Raw genomic sequence first — 20,334 nt, 5'->3', positions numbered from 1 at the left:
CTCAGCTTGCTGAGGCTCCAAAGTTAATGCATGTGCCATATGACGACCAACTTCTAGACCCATCAGGGCTTGGATGCTTGGGGCCAAATCTTTTAGGGAGCAAATAAGGTAGCATTTTGTTGCTATTATTGTTTTGCTAACTAATGATCCTTGGACATAACTCTAATATATGGAAAGTGAGTAAGTTTATTTGCAGGTGTTTCTAGAAGATCAGGAGACAGTGCTGAACTATGATCTCAGAAGGAAAAGGGCAGAAAAACTAATGCTAAGCAGGCAGCTGCCAAGCTGTGGCTCCCACGCTGGACCTTCACCCACGATGCCCCCCCCCCCCGCCCTTCTGGTAAGTATTATTTGCATACGCGCACACACACACACTCATTGAGATAGGGTTCTAAGAGGCTAAATAACCCAGCTCTTGTTACACAGCAAGAGGGAAAAGAATTAGAATTCAAAACCAGGTCTGGCTCCAAAGTGAGTGCTCTTTCTACCACCCTCGGCTGTCAGGTGTCGCTGACTGAAATCCCCGGGCACTGTCCCCAAAGACTTCTGCACCTGCTCACCTGGGACCCTTCCTCTCTCACAGTCTTCCACTGGGTGGCCTGGTGCGGGGGTTATAAATAACCAGAATCACATCAGCTGTTCTGCCCCTTTGATGGCAGGTAACGAACCTGAAAATCTCTATTCCCGTCCTCCATCAACTCCACTCCTGGAAAAGGCACCGTTGGATAAGCTGCATGTGTAGCAACACAATCCAATAAAAATGAAATGAAGAAAGCAACTTTATTTCTTACTACGTTCAAGTCTTCCTTATTTGAATTGTGAATACTCCAGTTACGTCTCCTATAAGGCCTGTCGAGAAATGCATTTTATGGTGAAATATGCCCCCGGGTGACTTGTGTTGGAAACTCTCTGACTTCCTTTCAAAAGCCTGGGTTAAAGAAGCAGGTGATACATTTGTGAGAAATTCTAAAGGGCCTCCTAACTTTTCTTTATGCCACTCTCACTCTTGATAGATGACCTGTATTGTCAGGTATTCTCTTTTAGGAAATAAAATATCTGCCCCAGGAACCATCTAAATCTTGCCACGGGGGCAAAAACACCCTCTCTAGTCTATAATATCATGTAATAATATGAGAAATGTAATTATGATATAATGTCAAATAACAAAGCAGGATATGAAACTATATGAATTAGTTTGATCTCAAACACACATCCTGAAAACAGTCCAGAGCAGTTATTTTTGAATAATGGGATTAGGCATGCTTAATTTTCTGTTTTAATTTTCAGTTAAAAGAATATATGCCTTCTAAAAAGTCAAATAAAATTACTTAAAAAAGAAAACCATTTTTTTCAGAAAAGGGCTTAAATATCATTCAGTATTTCCTGAACACTGAAAAAATCACCGTATGAAATTAAAAACTTTAACTAATACCAGGCACAAAGATTCTTCAAGAAAAGAAAGTTATATGCTAATCATGCTGATGAATATGGATATCAAAATCCTAAGTAAAATATCAAAAAATCAAATCCATATATAGAAATGTGTCATGAAAGAGTAACATTTACCTTAGAAATGAAGTCTAGAAAAATCTATCAGTAAAATCCACTGCGATATAAACTAAGAGAAAAAATATGTATAAGCATTGAAATAAATATAGAAAGAGCATATGACAAAATTCAATGTCCAAATTCAGGATTTATTAAAAAACAACAACACTTCCAAAGCAATAAAAGTAGAAAAAAAATCTAGTAAAAATTCAAATATCACAGTTACAGGAAACTTAGAAGCACTTCCATTAATTGAAGATCAAGTTAAGAATACCTCCTATTACTAAATATTGTACTGACAGACTCAGCTAATGCAATAAGACAAGAAAAAGAATTACTTAAGGATCAGAAAGGAAGACATAAACCTACTTATGAGGTTCTATGTTGCCTCCATAGAAAATCAAAGAGGAATTGGAAGAATTAGTAACAAACTTTAGTAATGCTTTATATTCAAGATTCAAGAACAATAAATAAACTGTTAACATTTCCATTTAAAATTCTACATATTTTGGCTCAGTCAACAACATTTGCTTAATGGAATACTTATTGTTCCACAGGGAAAACTGAAGAGTAAGAAATAAATTAATCCTGTTATGAGCACATTCTCTCTTTCTGAATGTAGGTATGTGCTTTCACAATGCCTTGAGCCAGAGAAGTCGATCAGGAACGCATATGGTTTATCACTGTTACATAGCTCAAGTCAACTGTAAAATCTTACTTTGAGACAAATTAGCTATATACTTTTTAAGATCCCCTTAGCTGTAGAATGGGTAAGAGAAAACAGTATAATGCTGATGATGAAAATGAAGAAGAAGAGAAGAGCACAGAGGGGCACCTGAGTGGGTTGGCTTAGTCGGTTAAGCGGCTGCCTTCGGCAGGGTCCTGAGATCAAGTCCCACCTTGGGCTGCCTGCTCATCAGGGAGTCTAATTCTCCCTCTCCCGCTACCTCCCCCCAACTCGTGGTCTCTCTCTGTCTAGCTCAAATAAATAAATAGAATCTTTTAAAAAGAGAGAAGAAGGAGGAGGAGGAGGAGGAGGAGGAGGAGGAGGAGGAGAGTACAGAAATGGGAGAAGAGAAAGAGAAAGGAAGAGAGGAGGGAAATGGAGAGAGAGGACAGGAAGAAAGGAGATAAGAAGCAGTAAGGAGAGAAGGGTCAGGAGAAAAGGGAAGAAGAAAGGGAAAAGGAAGAGGAAAAACACACATAAAGGCTCTTTGTTGGGGCACTTGTGTGGCTCAGTCAAACCTCAATCTTCAACGCAGGTCACGATTCCAGGGTCCTGATATCAAGCCCCGAGTCAGGCTCCCTTCTCAGGGGGAAGCCTGCATTTCCCTCTCCCTCTCCCCCTCCCCCTGTTGGTCTTGCTCCGCCACCGCCCCCACTCTCTCTGTGAAATTAATGAATAAAATCTTGTTTAAAAAGGCTCTTTATTGATCCTTTAATAAATGCCAACTAATATACTAAGTATTTAATATGTCTTATCTCAATTATTATTCTTCATAGTAAGCCTCTGAACTTTAATATAATATCCTTACTTACAGGAGAGAAAACAGATGCTCAGAGAGGTTAAGTAACATCCTAAGGTCACACAGTTAGGAGCTGGCATAGCTATAATTTGAATCTAGGTCTGCATGTCCAGACTCCATGGTACTGGCCACTCACAAGGAGATATTCCTTGCATTATGTATCGTGCTGATTATAGAGTCCTGTAAGACATGAAGATGAGGAGGTTCTAAAAAGTCACTTTCATACTCCCATCCCAAATCTTCAACCAAGCCAATGTTCTGAAAACCTGAATCCTCATTTTAGAAAGCTCCTGGTTTTGCATTTTAAAATTAAGAATGAAAAGATATTCAGTAAGATACAATTTTTAATGCATTAAGCATTCGAGAGCACAAGTTTAGTGGAAAGGTTAAATCTGAAGCAAAAATATAACTTGTCAGTTTCCACTGAAAAAGCATTTGAATTCTAGTGCATTATCATGCTCTGCAATCTTTTTTCTCCATGTAGCAGTTCTCCCAAGACCTGCTCTCTCACTGACTTGCTTTCCTTCTATTATTCTTAGACCATGATGCATGAAATACAAGGTTTACATTAAGTTTTAGCAAATAAAATAGGCTGCTTCCAAAATATTTGTGTTTCAAATAAACATCCAAAGCAACATTTACCATCCTTCCTGAGGCTGTGGCTGTCTGGGAACTGCCTGTGTATTACAGTTATGTCCCTTGTTTCCTATAGAGTGTCAGACAAATACCATCAGGAAACATGACGGGGCAGGCACAGCAGTGTCTCAAACAAATCACTGCCTCTACAAAGCAACTGAGTGCATCCTGGTTTGCAAGCCCATATTGACAGATTTCAAGACCTGAAAGAGAAGTCTATTAATCGTCCTCCGTGCAGCTCAGAAGATGAGGGAGAGAAAGACAACACACAGCACGAAGTCGCTTACGCCTAATTGCAACCGGGAGACAAACATCCTGAAAGGCATGGTCATAAAACCATGGGACCCAATTCTCCAGAAAACACGGAGAGGGTGAGAGTTACTTCATTATCATACTACGCATGCCAGTCCTCATTAGCAGGTCTCTATGTGCCCGCTCGGGGTCAAGCACGTTCCAAGTGTTGGAGCTGATGGGTGAAGGAGAGGTCCGGCTCTGCAGGAATGCTTGGTCCAGCCGATAAACAAAAACACGGGAAATTTTGAATAAAGTGAGATTCTAACAAAGTGCTCCTGCAGCAAAACAAACAAAAACAACTAACCCAGTGCGGGGAGGAAGGAAGGACTGACCTGAAGATTAAGTGGGAGCCAGCCTAGGAACAAGCAGGGAGTGACAAAGGATTTTGCACTGGATTAATTGTCCAGTGGTTCCCAAAGTCTGGACTCTGAAACAATGGCATCGGTACGATTGGGGAATTTGTTCTAAATGCAGGGGTGGGTCCTACCCCAGACCTCCCAAACCCCAAAATTCTGGGGATGAGACCCAGCATCTGTGTTTTAACAAGCCTTCCAGGTGATTCTGGTGCTGCTGGAATTTGAGAACTTTGGAAACCTGTGAAAGTGAACCCCAAGAGACAGAATGCCTGGAGGATAAACAAGGTTGGATAAGGCGGGGGGGGGCGGGGGGAGGATTAGGCAGAGACATTGCTTGCTGGAGGGATGGGTAGAAGGCATACCAGGAAAGGTTTTATATGTTAGGAAAATAATTTTGGATTTTACCCAAGGCATAATGGTGAGCCATTAAAATATACACTGCGAGTACAGAAAACAGCAAATAATGCTAGCGCCCATTAAAAACCATATGCCATCACAAAGACAGTGCTATAAATCATTCCAGAGATAAAACACTGCACAGACAAATAGCCAGTAAGAAAGGAACAAATCAGCCCTACCTTTCTTTCTGGAGTCTTTCTTGGCGCTGGTTTTCACAGCTACTTGAAGTTCTGTCTCAGTTGACATCCTACTAAATCCTTAGTCCACTTCACACAGATCCCGGGCCTCGGCCAGGCTCATGGAGGACTCCTCTTCAAGACAACGACTCCTCCCTTCAGAAACAACGCTCCGAGCTGCACATCTCATTCACTCCTTCCGAGCGCTGCGAATCAAGCCAAGAAGAACGTTCAGAATCATCACCTTTGTGAGGTTCAACAGAAATTAGTTGGGGGGTGGCAAAACAGACTGTCAAACATACAAAACCAGGAAAACCTTGGTCTTTGTGTACGAACTGCTCCCTCGATGTCATCAAGCCACTGACAGGGTTTGTAGCAAAGGGAATGACAGGTCTACCTGAAACATGGACTCTCAACCTAGGTACATAACTCGACACAGATCTGTTTAAAACTCTGGATTTCCAAGAAGGACAAAACCCAACTCCTTGTTTTCCATGTGTCTTGCTTTAAAGCAGTAGATGCCACCCAGAAAATACAGCAAAGGAGTATTTCCTGAGCAACCCCGTGGAGACATTTCCAACAACAGGGCACCCGTCCATCAGCCAAGCTTGATCAGAGCCATGGCGGCTAAGGCAGATCATAGGGAAGTGACCTGTGGTCTCTCCCTCACTGCCAGGCATCAGCAGGGACATGGAGTTGACATACAATTGGGCTCCAAGGGTAAGGTGACAAATGGGGCTGAGAAACTTTCCAGCCAGCCAATATTTATGTCAGCTTTTTCCTCAGCTGTAAGAGCAGACAAGCATTTAATGGGGGGAGCAAAAGAGAAGAAGCGGGCAGCCACTCACTCTGTTCTTTCTTTCTTTAATAAATATGCATCGCACATTACTAGGTACTATTAAGTCCAGACTCTGTGCTGGGAAGAGAGGATAATGATAATAATGATAATACAACCACTTCAATTACAGCTCGTATTTACTATGCACTTACTCTATACTTTGCCCTCAGCTACGGGTTCACATACATTATCTCATTTGATTTCAGTTAAACTGAATGAATGTATCTCCGGTGTCGAGTCAACCATCTTTCCCAGTGACCATCTATCTGAGAGTTACATCGGAGAGTTCAGTTGAAAATACACATTTCCCTAGTTATCCCATTTTTAAAGAAAATGAAGATAAAGCTGCTGGAAATGGGTCTTTAAACTGCGCAAGCCCATTCTGAGCTCATCCCACAGACCCAGAATGGTTGAATCCAGAAACGTAGACCCTGAATGCCAGTTTCTGCTCAAAAAGAACAGTAAACCAAACCTCTTAATCATGACAACTAAGGAGGGCTTAACTAGGTCTAATGTAAAAGCCACATAAAACTACAGGAAGGCTTTGTGCATTCTAGATTCGTCCGTGTTGTTACAAATGGAGAGAGGGTATAATGCTGAGTGAACTACGTCAGAGAAAGACAAACACCATGTGATTTCACTCATATGTGGAATTTAAGAAATAAAACAAAGAAGAAGAGAGGCAAACAAACACTTCTATATGCAGAACAAACCCGGGGTTACCAGAGGGGAGCTGGCGGGGGGCGGGGGCGCTGGGTGAAACAGGTAAAGCGATTAAGAGTACACTTAACTGTGATGAGCCCTGAGAACAGCTGGGTCACTCCACTGTACACTTGAAACTAAAAGAACACTGTGCGTTTATACTTAAATAAAAAGACAATAAAATTAGTAAAATTATAGGAAGGCCCGATAATAGGGAAATTCTCACCTCAGCCAAAGATACTTGGTTTACTCATTTGTTAAAAAGCGATTTTTTTTTTTTTTTGAAATGATGCTGGCCCTGAATGATGTCTCAACGATAGGAACCAAAGGAAACTACAACTAAGGAAATGGAAAACTGTCTTCCTAGAACAGGGTCCGTGAAATCAAAGACAGAAAACGGGAACCTTCCCTGCCACCCTTGTGCCATCTAGCGGCACCATGCCACTAGCCCTCACCCCCACTTCCCGACCTCTCCCCTGACAGAAGACGACATCCCACAGGAGATGACAGAGATGACAGAGCCACAAAGCCCTACATGGACATAATTAAATTTTTTAAGAATACTGATCATCTCATGGCCACGCCAGTGATGAAGAACCTACGACGGGCCAGGCCCAAATGTGAGCTCATTCGCGTCATGAGAGAGCTACCGTGCAGCCACCCTGGCTAGGAGTGCGGACTCTTTATTCCTGTCCTCACAGGCGCTCAGTCTAACGAGGATGTCAGGCAGGTAAGGGACTGCAGGACACACAACTGGAACACACACACACGCAGACACCAGGTACACTGGGACACAAAGGAGCAAGGACTCTCCTTTGCTTGGAAGAGTCACTAAAACTTCTCAGAGGTGGGGCACCTGGGTGGCTCAGTGGGTTAAAGCCTCTGCCTTCAGCTCAAGTCATGATCTCAGGGTCCTGGGATCGAGCCCCGCATCGGGCTCTCTGCTCAATAGGAAGCCTTCTCTCTGCCTGCCTGTCTGCCTACTTGTGATCTCTGTCTGTCAAATAAATAAGTCAACTCTTAAGAAAACAAAAAAACAAAAACTTCTCAGAGGAGGAGCCCTGTACTGTGGGGTCTCAACGAATGATCCTTACGCCAACTGGATAAGAGAGAGGACCAACAGGCACTCAGTAAGTCCATGTATAATAAATGAATGAACAGTTGTTTCTGGCAGAAGGATCAGCTGTGCAAAGGCACGGAGACTGGCAACGAACAGCCCAACTAATAAAAGGAAATGTAAGTCTGCTAAGAAGGCTATGTACCTCCTCACGTCTCCTGTTGTAACTTGCACTGCTACCTTTCTCTTCAATCTTTCTTCTCGAGTCTGCCTTGACATTCTACTGACCCTTCAAGGGCAAAGTTTTGTAGGCAGAAAGGTTTTCTGATCTCTGTATTCAACGGGATTTCTCCTTACTTATGCTACAATCCGCTTTTTGGCCAGCTGCCTAGCTTCAGCCACTGATACGCAGCATGATATTGAGGAAGTTACTCAACCCCCCTCCTTGCCTCAGCGTCTCTATCTCTGTAATGGGGGTAACAGGGAGCCGCTGTGGAAATGAAGTGTGACCACACATGTCACACGCCTGGAAGAGTACCTGGTACCCCTTCTGGAAAGCGCTTAAAAAAGATAAGGCACCAATCATTTCCTGTGTTAATAGTTCAAAGTCACGTGTCAGTGCGTCACCTCCGGTCCATACTGTTATTCTTCCTTTACAAAAGAGGAAACTAAGGCAGGTAAAGTCTTCTTTGTAAAGACACTGCAGGAAGAGATAGAATCTAAGATATTTCCATCGTGCTGGTTTTGCACACAGTAGGTACCTAACACAAATAATAGAATGAGCTGAAATATATAGATTTTACCTAATTTCAAGCCTTCTTAAAAGTTCCCATATAGGGGTGCCTGGATGGCTCAGTGGGTTAAAGCCTCTGCTTTCAGCTCAGGTCATGATCCCAGGGTCCTGGGATCAAGCCCCCATCAGGCTCTCTGCTTGGCCGCTCAGCAGGGAGCCTGCGTCCTCTTCTCTCTCTGCCTCTCTGCCTACTTGTGATCTCTGTCAAATAAATAAATAAAATCCTTAAAAACAAAAAAGCTCCTACATAAAACTGGATGGGAACTGGGCTGTGTTTTCCCCTTCAACTTCATAAAGCACCATACAGCACCTCTCCCTATCCCGTGGGTATCTCCAGCACTGCTTGTTCAACAAACTGGGAGACTGTGTTCAAGTGTTATAAAGCATTGCTTGTGCATTTCTGAAGAACACCCTGATTTCAATAATGAAAGGAAACCAACATTATTTCAAATAAAAACTTCAATAAGGAAGCCGCAGTAAGGAGAGAAGCTACCACAACCCAGGTCTTGGCATCCCCTTTAATTTTCCAAAAGCCAGAGGTTGGGAAAATGCTGTGAGGAAACTCCAAATTATTTAGGAAATTCGTTTCTTTGTAATTAAAGAGATTAAAGTCCCCCAAGGGCCAGGAACCATGTGACAACTGAAATCATTTTCCCCCAGTAAAAGCTGTGAAACCCTATCAGTTAAATTCAGACTCGCCTAGAATTGTGAAATGCTTCAATAATGTTTCTTTGCTCCACACAATCTGCAGTAATTTAATATTCCTGAAGTGTGTCAGGTTTTTTATAATGAGCTCTTCAAATCTAAATGTGAATTATGTAACATTCCACTACAGGCATTCTGTCTGGGGCCCTGCTTCTAAATGTAAAATCCTGTGTTCAGTGAGTTTGGGGGGGAGGGGTTGTGGGGGTGGCTTGTTGGGGAGGGGGGCAAAAAAAAAAAAACAACAAACAACAAAGCAGAGAAAACATGTAGGCCTTAAAAGTGAAGAAGAAGAAGAAGAAGAAGCAGCAGCAGCAGCAGCAGCAGCAGCAGCAGCAGCATAAAGGCCTGAGCATACATAACAGAAGAAACACATACTAAAATACCTACTGTAACACAAGCTTGTGCTTTCTCTCACCCCACCCATCCCCCTCATATGATCCTACTGTACAACAGCCAGCATTTAGGCTGGCCCGCTATTTGGCAGGTATGCTACTATAAACTTCTTTTATTCAATCTTTCAACCACTTGAAAAGTTAGGTCTTACTATCAGTTTTCATTTAACAAATAAAGAAAAGCAGAAGCCGGTCGGTAGCTGGTCCACGGTCACATGGCTCTTAAGTAGCACAGCACAGGTCAGGATACACACTACTCTTCTCCCCCACCTTCCCTCCCCACCAAGCCTTCCAGATGTCCATCAGCTGGCTAGTGGAGAAACAAAATGTGGTCTGTCCATGCAAGGGAATACTGTTTAGCCATAAAAAGGAATGGGGTATTGCTACATGCTACAACGTGGATGGCCTGTGGTAACAGGAGGGCCAAATGAAAGAAGTTAAACCAAAAAGGTCACACAATGTATGATTCCATTTATATGAATGATCCAAAACAGATACCTCCATAGAGAGATGGAAAGCAGATCAGTGGTTTTGAGGTACTAAGAGAAGCAAGGAAGAGGGGAGGGGACTGCTTCATGGGTACAGGATCTCCTTTGGGGGTGCTAAAAAGTTTTGGGAACTAGATAGAGGCAGTGGTCGCACAACATCATACACATAATAAATACCCCTGGATTGTACATGCTGAAAATGTTAATTTTATTTTGTGTACATTTCACCTAAATTAAACAGAAACAAAACAAGAAAACCTCCAAGCCATGTCCCACATCCAGCATGTCACTTCGTGATATATGCTAGGAACACTGCAAATTCCGGTCCAAAAAGATAACCTGGATTTAAAACACAGATGAAAACGCAGTCTTCCCAAATGGCAAACTTTGGGATTAAAAGCTGCATGCCACAACCTGCATGTTTGGGGACTTAGGCATTTTAATCGCTTTGTCCAAACTATAGAGCACCCCAAACAGGCTATTAACAAGGCACAAGAGTTTGTAACCATCCAGATGAAGAGCCTGTTTCCTCATCGGTAAAATGGAAAGACTACTCCCAAGGATGTAATATTTGGAAGATTAAAGAGTCATATATCTGGGGGCGCCTGGGTGGCTCCAGAGGTGGGTTAACACCTCTGCCTTCAGCTCAGGTCATGATCCCAGAGTCTTGGGATCGAGCCCCGCATCGGGCTCTCCGCTCAGTGGGGAGCCTGCTTCCTCCTCTCTCTCTGCCTGCCTCTCTGCCTACTTGTGATCTCTCTCTCTGTCAAATAAATAAATAAAATCTTTAAAAAAAAAAAAAGAGTCATATATCTGCTTGTCTTTACATAAAGAAACACAGGATAAACAAGGCAGGGCACCTGGATGTCATTTTACTACACAGGGGCATCTGGGTAGGGGAATGACCAGGTGACCGGTGGAAGGATGTGGCAAAGGCTGATACTTCTGAGTCAAGCTTTTTGCATTATTTCCCCCATTTGGAAGACCACTGTTCTACACACTTGAAAAAAATTAAATTAAATGCACAGGGGTGGGAAGTGAGGGAAAGGTTCAGACTGGAAGTGGACTGAGACAAATTAATCCAATTGTATCAAATTAACATCACAAACAGTCTCTAAAGGGGTGAGAGAGAAAGAACTAATCCAAATAATTTATGAACACAGAATTTCATCGTTTACACTCAGTCTCCGGCAGGGCTGTAGCATGGGGAGCTGCAAACAACCCCCAAATTTCTTATATTGGGCTTTTTGCGGGGGGGGGGTATTGTTTTGGGCAAATTACAAAACTATTTTAGATGTCCTACAGGTTAAATGAAGGGGTAAATTCTTTGATGTTCTTGGGAGCCCAGTTCTCATGATGAAAGAGGAGACATTAAATTATGGAAAGGATAAAGCCAGGAAAAATACGAGGGGGATAGACTGGAAATGGGAGATTTCCGGCAAACTCATGATTTATGAAATCCATCTGTCTATGTATGTACACACACATGCATTTATATGCACACATCTCCTAGCTCTGTCCACTGAACGGGTCCAGGAGCCAAGACACCCAAGGAACAACATGATCCCTAACACCTGGATTTTGGTTTTTTACTACCGTTCCCCAGTAAAAGGAACCAGGGGTTCTTGGAGAACTGGCTGATTTCAGAGCTGGGGTGGAACTGGTGAAAGATGATCCTGAAATATCTCGTTATTCCAGCAAGTCAGGAAGTGCTCAAGACAAACACAAATGATGGGGGCATGTCACAAGAATACAGAAGCCATCTCGGAGGTGCCGTCATTGGCCCAATCTGGAATAATTTACACACCAATGTCATTTAAGGATGGTAATAAATAATAAACCACGGGGGGAGGGGACCCAACAACCCATGAATCAATACTGATAACAGATAAGAGGAGGAAGGAGGGAAGGCTGTCTTGCTTAGGGTAGAACAGGTACTATCCGGGATATACAGAGGGGGTGTGGGGCATAAAGCCAACATTTTGAAGTCATCAGAATGAAGCTTAGTTAGGCAGGAACCATCCATAAGTGGTAAATCCAGGGAAATTTTAGATGAGAAGACATCTGTTGGTCTTCAAGTGTCTTCCCACCTATTGCTTATAGTTGCAAAGGGAAAATGTGTGATTACACAATGGGAAATTGCACAACACCTCAATTAGGTTCTCCAAGTGAACATTAACAAGCAGGGACAGATGGAGATGACGGAACACCCTCAGCAGAGTACATCACTACCATGTAGCATTCTGTCCCGGAATCTAGTAACATCATGCATTTAAAAATTAGGGGGGAGGAGGGGAGTGTATCCTTCAAAAATACAGTAATAAAAGATAAAAGGAAGCTGGGGAAATATCCGTAAAGAAAATACCTAGATATAACAATGCAACACCTTAGAAGATCCTGTGCTAGAGGCAAAAGAAATACTGTAAAAGGAATTACTGGACCAATGGACAAATTTGAATATAGATGACATATTAGGTAAAAATAGTGTATCAGTGTTATTTATTCAATTTGATAATGTTCTTATGGTAATGGATGAAGCATAAAGGATGAAGATATGTGCACCTTACATACACTTGTATGTATCATATACTTATATATGTACATGCATGCATATGTCTGTATGTATCCACATCCACAGAGAATACACAAATAATACAGCCCATAGGATAAAATTTTAGCAATAATTGAATCTAAGGAAAGGGTATGGCAGTTTTTACAGTTCTTAAAAGTATCATTTTTAAACATTTTCCTGTAATTTTGAGGTTATTTCTAAATTCTAAAAAAAAAAAAAGTTTTTAGAAATCCCAGCTCAGACCCTGGCACACAAAGGTATGTCACAAAGCCAGTTCTGGCCTCACTTTTAAGTTCAGACCCATTCCAGCTCCCTAGATGGCATACTTTCTAATTCCCAAGGCTAGCTGAGGTTAAAATTAGTTTATGGCTGTCAGTTCTTATTAGAGATTCCAACTTCACCTCAGATCTGCCCAGACTGCCTGACTTGGCAGAAGCCTCTGGACCAAGGTTGTTTGGAGCAGGCCTTTTTCTTCCCGAGCTCTGGACATCCTCTTCATACTTGCCCTCCATGCCAGGAATTTGGCCACCAAGACTTTTCCTCTACCTGCCCGATAGATCACTGCAAGCTCCTTTCATTATTTGGCCAACGCCGCCTTCCCGGCATCCTCTTCTTCTCCATCTGTGGGGCTACAGATGTAGCCCATCAGAACTTTCCTTTCTTAAAACATATGTCAAGGCCTACCTGGTCTGATCTAGCCCATCTGGAAGATGGCAAAAATTTGCTCATTCTGCACATGGGTTCTCTTCAGGGACAATAAAATTAGGAAAGGGTAATGTTTTGCTGGAACCCAAAGACAACATCTATTAAAAGCTGCTAGAGGTATGAGAAGAACAAACATTACAGGAGCGTTAGCAGAAGGCTGGTCAGGGAGAATGCACCCTCATTACTGATGAAAGACCACCATCGCCACAGCAAACACAGAGCCACCCCCTGTCTTGACCAAACCCTTCAGAAAAAATAATGCACTGGCTTTAAAACTCTAAAGGCCCCCAAGTTCATAATTAACCACCCCACCGTAGACCCACTCAAGGCAGTTATGCCAGACAGTGTGTGTGAAGGGGCAAAATATCAGAGGTCAGAGACCTCTCTTGGCCTGCAACCTCATCTTCCTTCTGTGTCTTGTTGGGTTATGTTTACTTCCCATTATAAGAAAATAAAAAACAAAAAGAATTTTAGCTTATAGAAAGCGTTCTAGAAAGCCATTCTCTGTGACAGACCAAAATAAATTAATGAGGAAAAGTGAGTAAAGGGAAACAAATAATTGGAAAAGACGGTGAGGGGAGAAACTAGGATAGAGCCCCAGAAAAATGTGTCAAGTTGCAGAAGAGAGGATATAAAGCTGTCTATGGGTGTTTGCAGTCTTTAGTAGGAGAAGAATAAATGAAACAAGATGGGATTGGGAGGGAGACAAACCATAAGTGACTTTTAATCTCACAAAACAAACTGAGGGTTGCTGGGGGGAGGGGGTTTGGGAGAAGGGGGTGGGATTATGGACATTGGGGAGGGTATGTGCTTTGGTGAGTGCTGTGAAGTGTGTAAACCTGGTGATTCACAGACCTGTACCCCTGGGGATAGAGTATTATGCCTCCATCAGAAAGGATGAATACCCAACTTTTGTAGCAACATGGACGGGACTGGAAGAGATTATGCTGAGTGAAATAAGTCAAGCAGAGAGAGTCAATTATCATATGGTTTCACTTATTTGTGGAGCATAACAAATAGCATGGAGGACATGGGGACTTAGAGTGGAGAAGGGAGTTGGGGGAAATTGGAAGGGGAGGTGAACCATGAGAGACTATGGACTCTGAAAAACAATCTGAGGGTTTTGAAGGGATGGGGGGTGGGAGGTTGGGGTACCAGGTGGTGGGTATTATAGAGGGCACGGATTGCATGGAGCACGGGGTGTGGTGCAAAAATAATGAATACTGTTATGCTGGAAATAAATTTAAAAAAAATTACAAAAAAAAAATCTTCTAAAAATGCTTAAATATCCATATCCAGCTAATAAATGAAGTCATCATTTAAAAAAAAAAAAAAAAGCTGTCTATGGGATTCTTAGAGGCCAGAGCAAAGAAGGAAATGTGATCAGTGACCAGTTCAGAGTTTCACAAGGTCCATGCTCAGATAAAGCCTTTTCTTTTCCCTTCGAAACAGAAATGGGGAATTTTTGAAAGGGGAATATTCATAAAAACAACACTGTGTGGTGTCATGGACATTAGCACTCTCTCTACAAAAAATTGAACAGGGAATTTTCAGTGGTCCTTAATTTATGCTGTAAGTATAATACAAAAGCATAATTTAGTAGTATTGCTTTTAAATAGGGTCAAAACAATGTGACCCAAGTCATTTTAAATTTTCTATGAATAGAGTATGATTTCTGCTTTTTAACTGAAGTGAAAAATAAATAAGTAGGATCTTACTCTACAGCTATCTGGTGGTTTGGCTTTTCTTAGAATTTTCTAGAATTAAAAAATTAATAATATAAATGGTTTATCAGTTTACTTATCTATAAAATGGGATAGTGGTGTGTATGACTCATGGAATTAAGTGAATGGGAACACGTGAAAGTTATGTGAAAGCACTTTGGGGAATATAAAATTTTATGTTCCAGAGGGCAAGCACTGTTATTTTTCAGGTATCAGTCAACCTTCAGCAAAGGGATGATAGGAGGCACACAAAATGTGTTTCTTTGATAAATCAAATTCAAAGCTAACAAAAGTCAGAACCAGGTTTCAGTAATATTAATGGAATTTATGTGACAGCAACAATGTATACTTAGGAACATTTCATTTAACTAATGGATCACATAGTTTCATTAAGTTTTTATTGCACCATGGAAAGTCATTACATCAACTTTTAAGAGTATCAGAAAAAACAATTGTATAAACCTAAAATAATCCCATTAGTGTTTTCATTACTTGGGGCCCCACGTTCAGCCAACTTCTAAAATTCTCACCTTTGATTTTACAAAAATATGAGGGGTGAGAACCTAAAGCAGGAAACTGTCCCAGAGGCTGGGATGAAATCATGCCGATTCTCCCACTGATCACCTATATATCATTAGGCACGTGAGCTACTTAACCATTCTGAGCCCCAATTTCTTCATCTGGAAAATATGGATCCAGTGGGGCCCACAGACTTCAAACAGGGAACACGCAGACCAGGGAGTGCTGATGAAAGTCCACTAGAGTGAAAAATTCACACTCTGCCATAACTATTGAAAACTATTTTTATCTTTAAAAAAGGGGGAAGGTAGCTTATTACTTAAATTTGCAGATCAACAGCACATGTATGTAAATTTATGCATAAGAATCCATACCCTGGTACAGGGTGCAGGCTTCAAAAATTATTCATTGATGGGGGGCGACGACCAGGCAGGTGGCAGGTAGCCACTAATAGTGGTTTGGTGGGAGCGACTGACACTGTTCAGATCCTTCCAAGATGATGCTAGCCCAAGAATCATGCCGGGACTGGAGGCAGGAAAACAAGGAAGCAAGCCGGGGAAGCCTGCGTCAGTGGACCCAGTAAGTTTAAAAGCTTATGCTCTTCAAATTTCCTTTCCAAGTGTGTTCTAGATAAATGAATCTTCAGGAAAAAGGAAGCAGCAGCAGCAGCAGCAGCAAATACCCCAATTCCTTCAGCACACAGCCATTAATTCACAGTTTCTAGAAATCTAATCAATTCAACACACATTTCCTTTGCACCTACTGTGTGCACAGCAGCCCCTGTGCTCCACGCTGGCACTACTGAGAGACACGTCAAGGCCTGGCGGCTGCCACACCCTCCTACGGCCAGGCACTGGCCTCAGGTGGCACTCACTCCTCTTCCCCAGCACTCCTCCCAATGGGGCACCTTCTTCGGGGGCATTTTGGCCAGGACCCGATTTCTTCCTTTAACCCCCTTAGCCAAATGGGGAGGCAGGCCACACGGTTTATTTGCTCATCACCAACCAAAAGCCCTCCTCTGTCATCCCTGGTCCCTCTACCGCGTGTTTGAGGAACGGGGAACTCCCCCAATTCCCTGGGGTCTTGCGGGAAGAAAAGACAAGTATTTAATGAGGCCCTCCCTGTGAAGGGGATTTTAAATAAACAAACGCCACATCTGGCAGCTTCACGTGCTGATTTACCTGAACTATATATATACTGCCATTATTTACTCTCCTTTCCACAGGCTACACTTCATTAACTTCAGAGTTGACAATGGGGAAAGACAGGCACAGGCGCCCGCCACCTGTAAACGGCGAGCCCAGCGGGTGTGCACTATGTCCCCGAGCAGCCCGGTCTGCTGGGTGGTCCCGGGGCTGGGCTCCTCCAGAAGCTGGTACATCCCAGCGGCTGTCCGGCTGTCTGGCTCACAGGGGCTGTCAGTGGGCTCCTCCAGGGGCAGCCCTTCCCTTCCCATGGCTGCCAACAGGTGCCAACTTCTCCCCGCCCAGAGAGCCAAGAGAGGGGTGGCGTGCTTTCTCCTCTCCCTCATCTCTTATTTTAATTCTTCTCTCTCTCTCAAACACCTCATTTTTACCACCTTCCTTTTGAGGGGAAAAAAAAAGGGCCCATCATCTTCCTTTGCTTCCTAATGATTTGCTAGTTCAATCTCAATTACCGTAAAATGGGATACACGGATGGCTCAAATTTTCTCCACAAAAGGATCTGCACTTGACTGGAAGCAACCCAATTTCCACAATTATCTCCCTCACAAAAAGCACACACAACAGTGCTAACCGTGAGGCTATGTTTTCCTGAAGCCGTAAATAGGGATGGATGCGCTGACAAAGGAGCTCTTTTGGGTTTGTTTCCTGATTTGTGAATGTATTTATTTGAACCTTCTCACAGACACATAAAAATTCAATCACACTTGGCAAATACTGAGCAAATCACCAACACGGAAAGCTGTTTCCTCTCCGTGCAATTTTCTCCTCACTGTTAAACCCTCCATCCTCCTCAGAATGGCAGTCCGAACTCCCCCCACGGGGAAGGCTTCCCGGATGGTGTGCACCCTTCCCTGTGGTACAGCAGCCTCTATAAAGGTCAGAGGCAGGACAGAGCAGAGGCTCCCCAACTTTGTCCCACACTGGCATCACCTGAGGGGCTAGGGGACTACCGATGCTCGCCTGTCACCCTGGGACTCTTACTCAACTGGTGTGAGGGGACACCTGTCCACTGGGATGCTTAAAATCTCCCCAGGTGGTCTGACTGCTCGCCAACATCTGGGAAGTATGAGCATCTTCAGGGCCAAGCATGATCCCACTCCCTAGTCCCTAGCTTTGGGCCCCATACTGAACCCCCAAGTCTGAATGCATTCACTGCAAAATGGAAGGACCCTGAGAATACACACACCTGATGCAGGGCGGGTACCATGTGACAGAAGCCACATAAAATGCTCTTCATGTATTGGTAAGGGCAGTGGGTAGATGGGAAAATGCCCTCTGCCCCAAGATGCCCATGACCTAATCATCAGAATATAATTTAGGTGATTTAGATCCTAAGAATTTGTGCTTTTGAACAGATGAGGTCTTGATGAGATCTGAGCCTGTGAACTAATAAGACCTGCAGACACCCTGCCCGTAGCCTGCATCTGGGCTGGATGCGAACCTCTGGGGGGCAGAGGACGGACTGGGGACAACGGAATGGGCCCCGAAGATATCCACTCCCTATTCCAAATCCCAGCTGACTGCACCAGGAGTCGATTCCTCAGCCAAGGACGATCCACCGGCTGACCGAGCAGCCACGACTTGGCGTGGCAGGAAGAGGTAGAGCCAAAGCAGATAGAGGTGATAATACACACATTCTCTCTCTCTCAAGAATCTGATCGCATTAATACAGATTCTGCCCAGCGGCGATGGGACCAGGAGTGAAAAGACGCACAGGGAGAAGCCAGGAGGCAGCAAGGGAACAACTGAGCAGCCGGGATGAGCGAGCCCAAGTACAGATGAACAGAAGCCACCAAGTAGAAAAATATCTATATAATTAAGAGAGGGAAACAGATCCTCTTCAGTAGAAGCAGTCACTGAGGGCGCCCCATGGCAGGGGAGAAGGATGTCCTGTGCAAAGGCAAGAAGAGAACCCAGTCCTGAGAGAGCGCCAGGATGGGGACTGTTATGAGCTCTTACGCCCTTCTCTTGGAGGCCACGGCAGAGAAACTCATCCCTTCCTCCCTGCTGTGTGTGACCTGACAAGGCTGCCCATCTCCTTCCTCGGAGGCCCTATAATGAAGAGCCTGAGAAATACTCGCCAATACCTCTCACCTGAACCCTTAAAGACATCATGATTCATACTGTGACAAAGACAAAAAACAAACAAAAAAACACATGAATATCACAGTCTCACAGACTTGGCCTGGGTTTTCAAATCACGGCTCCATGAAGTCCCAGATGTGTGACCTTCGGCAAATCCCTTGACGTGTTTAAGCCTCAAACTCTGTCTCTGTAAAGCTGGGAAAACTTACCCCTAATGGCTGCTGAGCAGAATAATTAAGATAACGTACACAAATTGCCTGGTACTACAGGACGTAGTCATTACACATTGTTTGCCTTCCCATCCCACGATTTTGTGTGCATTTAATTCTTTGGGAGAAAAGGGGAAATTTTCTGTTATTTCCTATACTACATGCCTATTAGTTTTGCAATACCTGCCTGTCAAAATGAATCAGGAAACAATGACCTAATAAAGCTCTGTCTGCTAGGATATGAAATCGAGTATGCTGACGTAACCTGACCTTCGGGCTCCCGTCTGGCATGCCTCCCCAAACTCCCAGCTCGGGGGCTTCTCCTCACTCGGACCAAGGGCTACAGCCACACTAGGTGAGTCAGACCCTGGAGCACGCCTTGGTCATGCAATGCCGCACCTCCTCGCCTCCTCCAGCTCAGCCCGCATCCCACACCACACTGGTCAGTCGATGCCCAAGTCAAAACCGAGGACCATTCCAGAGAAGTCAGTAAAGAGATCATTAACACAAGGGTAAGCTGTGTTTGAAGGAAACCCTATAGGGCACTGCAGTAGCCTATGGACAGGAGAACAGAGTTGTTTGTTCCCTTCTCCTGGGCCTGACGGGGGGAAAGAAAGGAGAGGTGACTGGAACCAGAAAGAAGGTAGAGAAAGTTGCCCTGAAAGGAGCACTGACCTTCAGCCTAGGATATAGCAGGCCCCAGTCAACTGTGCCAGAAGAATGCCAAAAAGAACAGACCATAAAGACTTCACTCCCCTCCTTCCTGCCCCTCGGCCTCCTGCTGGGACTCCGCGCTGGCTACTGGGAGAGGAGGCCGGGGGGCCAGGCGGCCCGTGGATACTGTCCACACAGTGAGCCTTCTGGAGGAAGAAGGACAGGGACAGGGAGAGTAGAGCAGGGATGACCCCTAGAAGGGCCAGCAGAAGAGAGCCAGCGCAAGGTGCAAGGGAAGAGCCCCTCCTCCATGAAAAATGTTGCCACAGCCCATATTCTTCAAAACTCCTCAGGAACCTCCTAACTCCTGCCTCCCTGGGGCAGCAGAACATGGGAGGGGGAAGGGGAAGGGAAACAGAACCGACTGCGTGCTGTGGTCTGTGCTAAGTGCTGTACACGCCTCATCTCATTCATCTTTACAATCTGGGAAGGCAAGGAGCATTATCCCCGTTTTGTAGCAGTGGAAACTGAGGTAGAGAACTGATGAAACACCAGGCCCAGGTCCCATTTAGAACCCAAGTCCACCTGACTCTGAACAACACGTTTCCACCAAACCATCCCGCCTCGCGTAAGTCATCTTTCTGTAATCCACCTGTATCTTGTCCCTTCATGAGCACGAAGGCTCGGAGGCCATAGACGGTCTTCTATTTATCTCGCATATCCTCTTGCCCTGGCTATACGGATGAGATGC

At 44.0% G+C, this 20,334-nt stretch overlaps 1 protein-coding gene across 7 annotated transcripts in view; it reads right to left on the bottom strand.

The window, feature by feature from the left end:
- Positions 1-20,334, bottom strand: part of DAB1 (DAB adaptor protein 1) — a 1,141,681-nt gene that overhangs the window by 268,322 nt on the left and 853,025 nt on the right. For all 7 annotated transcript variants that reach the window (XM_032302343.1, XM_032302347.1, XM_032302348.1 and 4 more), the window contains one exon: positions 4,939-5,141. In XM_032302343.1, coding sequence (XP_032158234.1) covers positions 4,939-5,005 — 67 coding nt within the window. In that variant the 5' untranslated portion in view covers positions 5,006-5,141. The remainder of the gene's footprint in view (positions 1-4,938; positions 5,142-20,334) is intronic.

The sequence above is a fragment of the Mustela erminea genome, chromosome 10, assembly GCF_009829155.1.
Source record: "Mustela erminea isolate mMusErm1 chromosome 10, mMusErm1.Pri, whole genome shotgun sequence".
NCBI lineage: Eukaryota > Metazoa > Chordata > Mammalia > Carnivora > Mustelidae > Mustela > Mustela erminea.
This window is presented reverse-complemented; position numbering and strand designations above follow the sequence as displayed.